The sequence below is a fragment of the Aspergillus terreus genome, genomic scaffold, assembly GCF_000149615.1.
Source record: "Aspergillus terreus NIH2624 scaffold_3 genomic scaffold, whole genome shotgun sequence".
NCBI classification, from domain to species: Eukaryota; Fungi; Ascomycota; class Eurotiomycetes; order Eurotiales; family Aspergillaceae; genus Aspergillus; species Aspergillus terreus.
In genome coordinates this window covers 272,272-284,420 of record NT_165926.1, presented here as the reverse complement: position 1 = coordinate 284,420, position 12,149 = coordinate 272,272, and the positions used below count along the sequence as shown (strand labels likewise).

Genomic DNA, 12,149 nt, shown 5'->3' with positions numbered 1-12,149 from the left:
CGAGCGGAGGACCGCGTGGTGGTGCAGCTGGACCTGTCATAGCCACCCAGCGTTACTATTGGCGCCCAGTTCTCCCGTCTTCTACCGATCCGGTGAGTTGTCTGTCTGTCCCAAGTCGATGCGGCTGGAAGCATCCGTTGGTCCCTTTCCTTTCTCAGAAACATGCTCCGTACCGTACATCTCTGGGGGCTCCACTGGTCGAGCATGGGACCAAATTCGCGTCGTTTATGGCGGACCCCGTTCATCTCGCCAGAATGATGATGTTTCTCCATCAGGAGCCGACCGTCCCGTGTCCTTTCCACACCGACGAGACTCCGCGGGTGGCGACCGGGCTGGCGACATGGAAGACTATGAAACCGGGGCTCCACTGAGTAGATTAACTGTGCAGAATGGCCCGACAGGATGGAGGTTCCAGTTCACCCAGAGTTGAGAGACGTCTTGACGTCTTGGCTGCTTCAATGATTATGTATGTGCCTACGGAATTTTTTTTTCTTTTTTCATTTTTTGCCTTTTCCTTTGTCTTCGGTTATGAATATGGTTGAAATGGGATGTATGGTCGACACTGCCGGAGGCGATGCAGATCTTGGTTGAACGAGTCAGGGCGAGAAGACCGAGTAAAGTGATCAACCGGACAGTTGGACAAGGCGGATGCAGAGGAGGGCGGGATAAGCGCCCGGCCAGTCCGAGAGCCAACAAGGAATGGACGCAGGAAGAGCCCGTCATCCATCGTATTCCCTGCGACATTACTATAGGTATACAAAAAGGATGATGAATTCATGTTGTGTCCGGGCAATCCACCCGATGAATGTTGTTCATGCCGCGGTGGATTTTCCCGAACGACTCACAATCGTTGGCCTGGATGTCAAGGGGTCGTTAGGCACCCTGGCTAGGGGACCCGACTCCATCCAGTTGATTGTAACCCTTGCGTAACCGGCTTGTGACGCGTTGGAAACGGTGAACTTGTGGGGACTGGGTCCAGGGCAGGGAAGTAGTAAAGAACAAGGATTGGATCGTGTCCGATAGTGCTGTACTGTACGGAGTAAGTAGGTAGGTAGTTAGGTGCCTAGGTAGGCTAGGTATCTTTCAGACGACTCGACTGGTACATTCTGCTCTTGTCTCCCTCGCATATTGGAGTATCACCTCTGTGGTTGGCATGTGCTGGATGTGCTGGGGTGTGCGTGATGAGACGACGGTGATGAGGTGTGACCGGTGGAGGCAAGTAAGGTACTAGGTAGGTATACTTCCTGGATGGCGAGAATGTCCGTTGTCGGGCGATACGGGGTAGTATCGTGTACGGAGTATCATTTGATGCATCAAGGTTTGCCCATCTCTCCGATGGTGTCTCATAGATGCCCTGCCATGGTCTCGTCCCTCGGAGCTTCCAGACAGCCGCCTCCATCCCATGGGGCTCAGGAAGGTTGAGCATGATGAATCTGATTCAGCCAATCCATTCTCGTCATCATCATCTCTCCGGTTGCCCGACTTCCACCCAATCATTGGGGTTTGTTCTTTGCATGGGTCTGATCCTCTCCACTTGGTCGACTATATTCATTCATTTCTTTTTTTTTTTCTTCCTTCCTTGGCCCCCCTCTTTCTCCCCACCATTCCTTCATCACCATGACTATCGCTACCATGGATCAGAGACTACCATGTATAGTAGTAGTCTGTAAAAATATGAATTTCCGAATAAAATTCACTTATCGATTGACTGATTTACTGATGAAGGTATTCTGATCAGATGCAGTATGTAACAAAAGCAATCAAGAGAACTAACAATAAACCACCTACTCTGTACTAGGTATACTCTGTAAGACACAAATAAGCACAGATACTGACTGATGGACGCACTGCAGTGGGCCATTGTACCCCGATCAGCAGCAGCTCGGATCATCTGAATCATCACTACGGAGTAAATCACTAACTAAATCACAAAAAAAGGGCGAGGTCTCTCCTTCCTTCCCTAACCGTCCATCTTCCCCACCTGCACCTACTCTAGGCTCCTTTCGTTAGTGTCAACGTCGGCCGGTGTCATCTTCCCTTCCAGCATGGTTGGTTTGATGGGGATCGGAAGTGACTGGGGCGGATGGTAGATCAGCCATAATCTATTCCTAGTTATTATTTTAATTCTTGATTATTATATTTTTCGATTTTCTATATTTTATTATTCTACCTAGAATCGCCCTAATTTATTACACGATTGACTCAGTTACATCTACCTCCCCTCCCATTGTATACTCTAAGCCGAGTACCTTACCTACGCTGTAGTACTCCTTGTGACCTCAGCCCCCTGTGTCATCCTTCAATCCATAAAGTCTCGAACCCCGATCCGTCTGGCCTCAGACAGATCCCTTTGCATGCTGCATGATTGCTGCAATCACCCATGGATCCCACCTGCATTCTAGATTCCTTATAAACCTTCCTACCTCACCCGCCCCATCTTCCACTGCTCTCCCTTATTGCATGCTCATTATGTATGTCGACGTCTTCCACCTCTTTTAAACTGCTCCTGACCTCTCTCTCTCTCCCTCTCCCAACAGTCCTCTCCATTCCTGACTCCTTATCATCTCGTCTCCATGGCCGGTTTCTATAAACCACCGGCCTCCTTCATAGGCGCTCAATGGCCTCACAACAACAACCACTCAGGTCTACCCTCTTCCGCCGTCGGTGACCTGATGTATGCCTTCCCCAGACCGAAAAAGACCGGTCGAATCATGAAACCTCGGAGTGCAGGAAACAGCCCTTCCGCTGCAGGCAGACGGAGGGCCTACCAGACCTCCCCTCAGTACCAACAACCGTTCTCCACCCAGGGCTATCAACTCGCCTTCAACCCGGCTCTGTTGGCCTCGGCCATTCGCGAAAAGAGAGCCACGCGTCCGATCAGCTGGCATCCCGCGACCCTGGCATCCGCCGAGTATTCTTCGCCGCAGTACTTCCCCACCACCACGGTGGCCGACAATCTTGCACTCTTGAACACCCACCAACTTGACCCGACCCCAACATCTTATGGAGACTTCAACATGATGCCATCGTACACCACCTCGGACATGTCGTACACCACCTCGGACATGTCGACCACCACCGACGCCTTCTCCTTTGGGGGCATGCCCGAAAACGTCTCTATGCAACCGCCGTCCTATTTGCAGATGGGTGACTCGCAGGTCGAGCCCTTGTCGTGGGACACCGTCTCGTCAAACGTTCCCGCTATGGCCCAACCAATGCCCGACGCCTGGGCGTTCGATATGATGTCGATGCAGAACAGCATGCCGTCAACAGACATCCCTGGCTCGAGTTATGCCAGCGTCCCTTCGTCCGGTTGCCTGTCCGGGCCTTCAACGCCGGATTTCCTGCCCATCCAGCAACCTGAACCCATGACCAAGTCACTATCGGAGGAGTCCGACACCGGGGACGAACTCGTCGGTATGGGTCTGTACAACCAACCGGAAACGTGTCCCAACTCCTCCCAAGGACGTCTCGGCAAGGGCCTGAAGCTGGAGGAGACGTTCACCCCGTCGGATGACGAGGGAGACGACAACCAAGATGCCGAAAGCGAGGACGAGACGAACCACGGAGTCACCAAAGAGAGCCAACCGGCCCAACAACCGACCAAATCTGCCACGAGCATGATGCAAAAATCCTTCTTCTTCGAGGACGACGAGCCCGAGCAGCCGGCAACGGCATACCAAAGCTTTTTTAATCTGGGAAGTCAGCCTTGCATGAGCTATGGATACGGATGGCTGTAACCCTGTTGATTTTCGACCCTCCTTTGTTGCTTCTTTCCTTTGTTATGATGATTGCATAGCGTGGAGTACTGGCTTTGGCGTTTCATGTACACGGTATACCCTGGGGACGGATGAGTCTGATTTACCTGCGAGCATGTATTAGAACTTAGACTTAGTGTCGTTAAAAACGTGCGACAACTGGATTATCTGCCACAGTTATGGTCTGCATTCAACCAATTCATTCGTAGAAACAGTAGGGGTAGTCCAAAGAGACGCTGAGAGATAGGGGCGATAAGACGCCGCGGACGGAGAAATGATGATCCGAGTATAAAAATCCCAAGGTACATGAATGTCCATAGGAAGTACACTCGAAATCCAAGGTCACCTCACTGGGCAAAATACAATGGCGAAAGTCATTTTCACCCCATGGAAGGAACATTCCCAGCTCCTCGCTGTGCGAGATCAGTTTTACCCTCCGCTAACCTATGACGGCCCCGATCTGCGGTCCAAGGCGTGCGCTACGGTATGCCCTCGCAATATCTATCAGCGAGTTACATATATAAGTACTATATGTCCTAACCCAGGGCGACAGATATCCGTCTGGAAGATCCGCGGAAACCTCCCTCACGCAGTGGAGGCGACGGCCCTGCTCACAGATGCTATCTTGCACGACGATGCGCAGAAAAACTCCGTCTTTTCCATCCGCGCCACCTATTCGGCCGCGTTTTGTCGGTACGTCCCCTCCGGAGTAGGGTGGTTCCTACGGACTCTGCGTACTAATGACGTAGGTTCGTGACGGGCCTGGTGGACTCGAAACTCCACGGCCAGCGTAAGACCATGTTCCAGCGCGCCGTGGACCTGGGTCTACCCGCCTCGTTCGTGGAACTGCGACACGAGGCGACGCATCGCGAGTTGCCGTCCCTGACGGTGCTGCGGAACGCGACGCAGCGCTCGCTCGAGTGGCTCTGGGACTATTACTGGGCCAAGACGGATGTCGCCACGGTGCTGGGCCCGGACGCGCTGACTGCCCCGACGGATGGGGTGGACGCCGACGATGCGGATGACCTGGAGCCTGTGACGGCAGTCGTCAGGCGGTGTCTGGAGCCGCTGCTCGGGGACGGTGGGGAGACGACGGAACCGCCGCGGAAGAAGCGCAAGGTGCAGCAGCAGCAGGCGTCGGTCGCGACGCAGTTGGTCTCGGTGTGCAAGAGCTGCGGTAAGGGGGGCGTTGCGCTGGCGAGGGTGCTCCTGGAGGAGGCAGTTCTGGTGCCGTCCGGACGTGGGTGAGTGTTCCGTTTTCCTTCTTGGGTTTTGGATGTGTCGCCGGAGCTAACGCAAATACAGGCTTGGGAGTCCCCTGGCGGACGAGTTTGCGAAATGGGACCGATTCTTGCAGAGTATTGCAGAGGGGTATCCGCCATTTGTGCCCGCCTTGTTGGAGGGGATGGTCGATGCGCTGGCGTACGAGGCCCCGTCCCAAGATGCGAAGAACGATGCGCGCTGCGAGGGGATCTATCTGTGGCTGGACCATATTCTTAGATCGTCGGATTGGGAGTCTCGACGGTGGTTGCTTCCGCGTGCATATTTGAAGTCAGTCTGTGAGGGGGCTACGAATCACTGGACGGCGCTGTTGAAGGAGACGTTATGCAATCTGGATGATGGTCTGCCGCGACTGGTCGACTTGGATCGGTCGATGGAGACAGAGATGGTTACGGAGGCATTGAAGGAGGATGTCGACTTGAAGGCGTTTGGGTGGGATGCTCCAGAGACATGGAATAGTCGGCCATTGGGAGTTGTCTGATACACACCAATACATTTAATCATCTGTTCTATGTATTCCCTTGTGCATACTCCGTAGTTCTGTATCGTTAGGGTCAGATAGTGTGAGCCACAGTGGCGGTGCAGCTATGAGGTAATGGCTAATCAGCGGCGCGTCGATATGATTACGAAGATCACTCCGAAGTACAACCATCTCACCCCGCATCGCTCAGCTGCAAGCTCCCTCTCCCCATGAGCTTCCTCGCAAGAAACATTCGACCGTCGATTGTAACCCGCTCCCGATTTACCCTGTCTTCTACACGAGTGTCGCAGTCCAGAAAGATGCATATCCAGTCGATTCCCATGTGTACGTCAACCAACATACCTGTAGCGTGGTGCGTTTGCTCACTTCCAAAGGGACCGGGAAGGGCAACAACTATGCCTACCTGGTGACGGACGAACCGACCAAGAAGTCGGTGATCATTGACCCTGCTAATCCGCCCGAGTGAGTCGAATATGCCACCTGGTCTACAGACCTACTGTCAGTGGGATGGCTGGCTGATCATGTAGGGTCGCCCCGGAATTGCAATCGCAAATCAAGGCGGGCAAGATTGATCTCACGGCGATCGTGAACACCCACCAGTATGTTCGGATCCTGTTGGCAGATGAGTGCATCCGCTGACCTTACTACCTCAGTCACTGGGACCACGCCGGCGGCAACAACGAAATGGTAACTTAGATCCATGACCCGCGAGGGCGCGTCCAATGGCTGATATGCGCAGCTCAAAACCTTCGGCCAACTCCCCGTCATCGGTGGAGCAAACTGCCAGTCTGTCACTAAGACTCCTGCGCACGGGGAGACGTTCACCATCGGTGAACGCATCTCCGTCAAAGCCCTTCACACCCCCTGCCACACTCAAGATAGCATCTGCTACTTCATGCAGGATGGCGACGAGCGGGTGGTCTTCACCGGCGACACCCTGTTCATTGGGGGTGAGTCTTGCCATGTAGATCTGGAGGCGGTCGCCGTCTGCAGAGTGCTGACGCGCGTCTAGGCTGTGGTCGCTTCTTCGAGGGTACGGCTCCCGAGATGCACAAGGCGTTGAACGAGACGCTTGCGTCTCTGCCGGATGACACTAAGGTTTATGTACGTTCCACTTCTCATATTGAAACGAGCCGCGGAATCTGATGGACACAGCCTGGCCACGAGTACACAAAGGGCAATGTCAAGTTCTGTCTCGCTGTTTCCCAGTCGGAGCCTATTAAGAAACTTGCGGCATTCGCCGAGCAGAACCAACAGACCCAGGGCAAATTCACCATTGGAGATGAGAAGGTAGGGTCTCTTGTTGCTAGTGACGTTGACCATATGCTGACTGCACAACAGCTCCATAATGTGTTCATGCGGGTTAATGTAAGTTGTTTGATCAATGCTCTATGTGAAGCTAACAGTTGATCTACAGGACCCCGAGATCCAGCAAAAGACGGGCAAGACGGACCCGGTGGAGGTGATGGCAGCTCTGCGGGAGATGAAGAACGCTATGTAAGGAGACTTGTGCGTAAGAATCAAAAATATATGAGCGCGATGGTAGATGGGTCTACTCCGTAAATATGCAATAAGCAAAATCGTCCGGTGTTGTTGGTGATCATTGTGACGTAAGGTGCCACATCTACACGCCGTTCCTTATAAACAAACTCCTGCACCTCAATATCTGTAGCTAGACAGAACTAATCCTATATTTCCTGCCTGAATAATGTCCGATATCCCAACAGACAACAACAACGTCCCCGGGGATCCTCGCACCGCCAAAAGCCGCGTTCTCGAGGGCGGCGCCTCCATGGTGCAGGACTTCACCCCGACGCAGCAGATCTGCGCCCATCTCAACGCCTTCCATGTATACGCCGACGACCCGACGCGATGCGTAGAAGCCAACCACTACTGCGCGCATGTCACCGAAGGCAAGATCCTTCCCCGTGGAATATCTCATAGACTACTCTAACGACCGCCAGACCTCCGCCAATGCCTCCTCTACGACTCGACCAAGCCCAACGCCCGCCTCCTCGGCGTCGAATACATGATCACCCCGCGTCTGTTCCAGACGCTGCCCCCGGAAGAGCGCAAACTGTGGCACACGCACGAATACGAAGTCAAAAGCGGGATGCTCATCATGCCTGCGCCGGCGCTTGTGCCGGACGCCGCGTGGGACGCCGCTGAAACGGCCGAGATGAGAGATATTATCCCGCTCTATGGGAAGACGTATCACTTCTGGCAGGTTGATCGCGGCGACCAGGTGCCCCTTGGTCCGCCGCAGCTGATGGGCAGCTTTACCTCTGATGAGAGAGTGCGGATGGCACATCCTGGGGGGTTGGATGGGTTGTGCCAGGAGCGGAATGAGCGGTTTGGGACGGACCATCGCGTGAAGGCGGAGAAGAGGAGGGATATTGAGTCGCCGGAGACGCATCCTGGTGAGTAGTGCATGTCTCCTTTGTGGTGTGTACGGGTGCTAATGTCGGGATAGATGCGGATGCGATGTGGAAGTAGTAATATGCCAGCGGCAGGAATGGAAAAGTTGTATTCCATGCATTGACTGTAATGAGGTATCTATTTGTGTCCCTTCTTTACCACTCAGCTTCCCATTCCCATAGTTAAATGGGGTCCAAGCCGAGCTATCGTTCTGGGATCTGCCACTTGCGTGACAATTGTAGTTCATCTTGCTTCTCTGTCCACACTCGCGCGTTCTGGTGTTTAATTTCGACAACGACGAGCTCTAGCAATTTAGAAGCGGCGTACAGTACGGTGTATGCTCAGGTCAACGATAGCAAGCATCTGGCGGGCAGCATTAACCAAGCCATGCAGTGCATCGAGACTGTCCAGAAGACTGAGCTGTAGACATTATACAGCTTCAGTCATAGACTTCATCCATATCCATCGATATCTTCATTGATCACGATGATTGTTGAGCGACAATTCTCGAGGAAGAGAAGAATGAAAAACCTGCCGCACCCCACCGACGGGCTTTTTAAACTCCCATCCACGTGACACGGAAGCTCCGCCGAAGCTCCGAGCATCACCAGTCCCTCACAGCACCCCATCTCGTCTACGGACCAAAATCTACCAGAATGCGACCCTGTTACAATGGAGCGATTATTCCGTGAAGCGTTGAGGAGGTCCTCTCCCGGCGCGGCCTTCCGCCTCGCCCTCGATGGGCTCGGTCTGTTCTGCGCCTGCACCCTGGCCTGGGAGCATCTGATCACCGTCCAGCTCAGCGAAGGCCCGTCGATGTACCCCACGTTCAGTCCTCGCGGCGACTACCTGATGATTTCGCGGGTGCACAGGCACGGCAAAGGTATCGAGGTCGGCGACGTGGTGCGGTTCTACCATCCGACCTTTCTGGGCATGAACGGCGCAAAGCGGGTGCTGGGTATGCCGGGGGATTTCATCTGTCGCGACCAACCGTTTAGTACGGAGGTCGGGAAGGATCAGGAGATGATCCAGGTGCGTTGGGTCGGCGGGGGTCGTGGTGGTGATTGTGACTAATGGAGAGCTGTGTTAGGTCCCCGAAGGCCATGTCTATCTTGCTGGCGACAATCTGCCCTGGTCGAGAGACTCACGGAACTATGGCCCCGTCCCGATGGGCCTCATCAATGGCAAGATCATCGCTCGCGTCTGGCCGCCGTCGAAGATGCAGTGGGTGCGCAATACCCTGCAGCCGGCTCAGTTGGAAGATTAGGATTGTATTCTACATTTACGCATGGCTACACCGGATGGAGTTGGGGCGTTTGACTGGAGTTGGAACTGTGTGCATATTCATACATATCAATTGTACAGTACAGATTTCGAACCAAAGATAAACACCTAAAGAAGATACCGGAGAACCACCCATCACCGGAACGTGGAGGGGTTTCTGCGCTTGTAAGGGAGAGGCTCGACGCGCTTCCGACGCAGCTCCATGTCCGCTTCGGGGTATCCGAGCTGCTTCATCACCGCCTCCATCGTCTCATCCCACTGGGTGCGGAACAGGTGCGCACCAATCGGCTTCAGGTGATACCGCGCCTGGAGCGTGCGGAGGAGCGTGTTATCGCGGTCGGTCTCCTTGGCCTTCACGGCGGCAAAGTCCAGCGGCTGCGAGTCCTTCTGCTCCATCACAAACAGGGACAGCCGGTGATAGGGGCTTCCCTTCTGCGCAACCGGGGGCAGCCAGGGAAGAACCACTTGCGACTCGGTCGACAGCTTGGAGAGGTCGACCTTGGTGGACGTGGCTGAGATCGGGATGTTGACGGCCAGGTAATGCGTCTTGTAGTCGAATCCGTCCTTTTCGACGTTGGGTACATCGGGGTCGACGACCGCGATAGTCACGAGCTTCTCACCCCGGTCGAAGAGTTGCACGTCCAGTTTGGGAGCTGACGTGCTCTCTTGGGAGTTGACGAATTCTCCCGGCTGCACCATGTTGCGACCGAAGTAGAGCTTGGTGTCGACGATCGGATCGCAGTGAGGTAGGACGTCGGGAATGACTTTCATCTGGGTAATTCTTTGGACGAGGATCTTGCGGCGGTATTCCCTCCACTTCCGATCGGCCAAGTAGCGGTAGATAGGCTTGCTCATGTCACCTGTGGAAACGTCAGACCCCAAGCGGTGCGATTGTCCAAGAACCACTTACCCTGCCCGTCTTCAAACTTCTTCTTCACCAACGGATCGTTGGCGTCTGCCAGGATTTTCAGATGATCCAAATGAAGCTCCATTGCCCGCAGCTTCGACTTCTTAACTTGTTCCCCTCCGGCCTGCTCGGTCGGGACCGCCTCCAACTTTGCAATCTTCTCACTCATCGCAGCGATCTGCTTCAGTTTCTCCTCGCGGTCCGCCAGGAGGACCTTCCGTGCCTCTTGGAAACACTGGTAGGGCAATTGCTCGAAGGGAATGTTGGCGGAGTTTTGCAGGGCCGCGCGACGTCGACGGGAACCCACAGGAGCGATTCCTTGTCGTAACAGGCGTCGCTCCAGCCTGGGACTCGTCACCAGTGCCGGATCAGGGGATTTGTAGAATGGCTGGCTCTTGGCCTCGGTCTGGGCCTCCTCGCGCAAAAGAGCGGTTGTTTGGAAGGCCCGGGTGGACTGCACCTGGAGGCCGGGAAGGCCTTTGGTGCAGGTCCTCTGGAGGCATTGAAGCAGTGGCTTCGATGCCCGCTCACAATGAGCCATTGTCGCGGGTAGGAAAGGGGGGAAGGGGGAGAAATGGAGAGTGGTGTCTGGAAGTTGAAGGCGGACGGTGAAGTTTGAGGTTCCTGACGGACGGAACTTTTTTCGGGGTTGGAGCCAAGCCTCAGCGGGCTAGCGCCGCATCCGCCGAACTTTTGCTGCCTCTGTTCTCTCCTCGCTATCACCCCGTCGCAGTCGTTTTCTTCCTCCCTCCACGTCTCTCCCGCTCAGTCGTGTAGGAATCTTACACAATGCCGGGATCGGATGCGCTTCGAGCTGTAAGATGGCTCACTCGCAGTTCGGGGGGTCTGTTGTCCGGGTCTGAGGCCACGACGGTACGTCCCTTCTCTCGACAATTCCCCGAAGATTGATCACGACCATCCATGTCTTGCGGTCATTGAAAATATAGTGCATGCTTGGATGAATACTGACGGATATATTACCCTATAGCAACGTTGTTTGGCAAAGAGCTGGACGCGCACGATGGCCACCGAAGCCCAGACTACCGAATCCTCCAGACCAGCGTGGTCTCCTCAGCCGGTCAAAGCCACCACCTACTCGTTCCCATCGATGGAGCCCCTGCGTTTTGTCGAATACCCCCAGAGCCACCTTTTGATGCCCCTGCGAAAAGACCTTCTCCACCGGGCCGTTGTATACGAAGGCGACATGACCCGGCAAGGTACTGCGAGCACTAAGTGGAGGGCCGATGTGCACGGAAGCAATCGGAAGCTCTATCCTCAAAAGGGCACGGGTCGGGCGCGTGTGGGCGACAAGAAATCGCCCATCCGAAAGGGTGGTGGTGTTGCATTTGGACCGCATCCGCGCGACTTCTCCACGGAACTGCCTCGGAAGATCTACGACCAGGCGTGGCGCACGGCTCTCAGCTACCGCTACAAGCGTGGCCAGCTGATTATCATCGACAACGAAATTTCGATCCCGGAGGATGCGACGCCGCATCTGATCCAGGATATCTTCAAGATCAACTGCTGGGGTCGGGAGTACGGACGGTCGACGCTGATCACGGACCAGCTGGACGAGGGTCTGTTTGAGACGGTGCGCCAGGTGGGCGAGCATGCGAAGATCCTGGATCGTGGCGATGTCGATGTGAAGGATTTGCTGGAGACGGGACGGTTGATTATTGAGAAGGCAGCGTTGGATCGGATGCTGGCGCAGCACTCGCGGGACTTGAACCAGAAGCCTGCGAAGGCGTTGTATTACTGAGCATGTTTACAACTGTTTTGTTCTCTGTGTATAAATAGTGGGTTCTGTATTGGACTGTTCGGTCTCTTGTATATGGTTCGCTTGTGATTGTGAGGGATTCATAGGATCCGACCACAATTAAGACGTAGGATTTACCGAGTATCAATAAATCTAAAAAAGCCTATTGAAGCTGATCAGCGCAACTAGACCTACTTGCCTGAAATTGCCCAAGTAATGATCGTGCAGATTGACGATATCGTCGGCTGCCGTCGGACATGGGCC

General features: G+C 54.5%; 6 protein-coding genes across 6 annotated transcripts; 4 read left to right on the top strand and 2 right to left on the bottom strand.

The window, feature by feature from the left end:
- Positions 1-1,072: 1,072 nt before the first annotated feature.
- Positions 1,073-1,426, bottom strand: ATEG_01992 (uncharacterized protein; the record flags this gene model as incomplete). Its single annotated transcript, XM_001211170.1, has 1 exon — positions 1,073-1,426. One exon carries the CDS (start codon positions 1,424-1,426, stop codon positions 1,073-1,075), a length of 354 nt encoding a protein of 117 aa, XP_001211170.1.
- Positions 1,427-2,573: 1,147 nt separating this feature from the next.
- ATEG_01991 (uncharacterized protein) lies at positions 2,574-3,740 on the top strand (the record flags this gene model as incomplete). The annotated part of the gene is made up of 1 exon (XM_001211169.1): positions 2,574-3,740. One exon carries the CDS (start codon positions 2,574-2,576, stop codon positions 3,738-3,740), a length of 1,167 nt encoding a protein of 388 aa, XP_001211169.1.
- Positions 3,741-4,122: 382 nt separating this feature from the next.
- On the top strand, positions 4,123-7,021 carry ATEG_01990 (uncharacterized protein; the record flags this gene model as incomplete). The annotated part of the gene is made up of 12 exons (XM_001211168.1): positions 4,123-4,242; positions 4,312-4,451; positions 4,508-5,002; positions 5,064-5,471; positions 5,671-5,982; positions 6,048-6,119; positions 6,174-6,207; positions 6,260-6,470; positions 6,533-6,624; positions 6,676-6,810; positions 6,862-6,888; positions 6,938-7,021. The coding sequence occupies 12 exons, from the start codon at positions 4,123-4,125 to the stop codon at positions 7,019-7,021; spliced, it is 2,130 nt and encodes a 709-aa protein (XP_001211168.1).
- Positions 7,022-7,228: 207 nt separating this feature from the next.
- ATEG_01989 (OBAP family protein) lies at positions 7,229-8,016 on the top strand (the record flags this gene model as incomplete). Its single annotated transcript, XM_001211167.1, has 3 exons — positions 7,229-7,448; positions 7,485-7,940; positions 7,994-8,016. 3 exons carry the CDS (start codon positions 7,229-7,231, stop codon positions 8,014-8,016), a joined length of 699 nt encoding a protein of 232 aa, XP_001211167.1.
- Positions 8,017-9,357: 1,341 nt separating this feature from the next.
- ATEG_01988 (mitochondrial 54S ribosomal protein mL38) lies at positions 9,358-10,670 on the bottom strand (the record flags this gene model as incomplete). The annotated part of the gene is made up of 2 exons (XM_001211166.1): positions 9,358-10,082; positions 10,133-10,670. The coding sequence occupies 2 exons, from the start codon at positions 10,668-10,670 to the stop codon at positions 9,358-9,360; spliced, it is 1,263 nt and encodes a 420-aa protein (XP_001211166.1).
- Positions 10,671-11,150: 480 nt separating this feature from the next.
- Positions 11,151-11,888, top strand: ATEG_01987 (mitochondrial 54S ribosomal protein uL4m; the record flags this gene model as incomplete). Its single annotated transcript, XM_001211165.1, has 1 exon — positions 11,151-11,888. One exon carries the CDS (start codon positions 11,151-11,153, stop codon positions 11,886-11,888), a length of 738 nt encoding a protein of 245 aa, XP_001211165.1.
- Between the last annotated feature and the right edge of the window lie 261 nt (positions 11,889-12,149).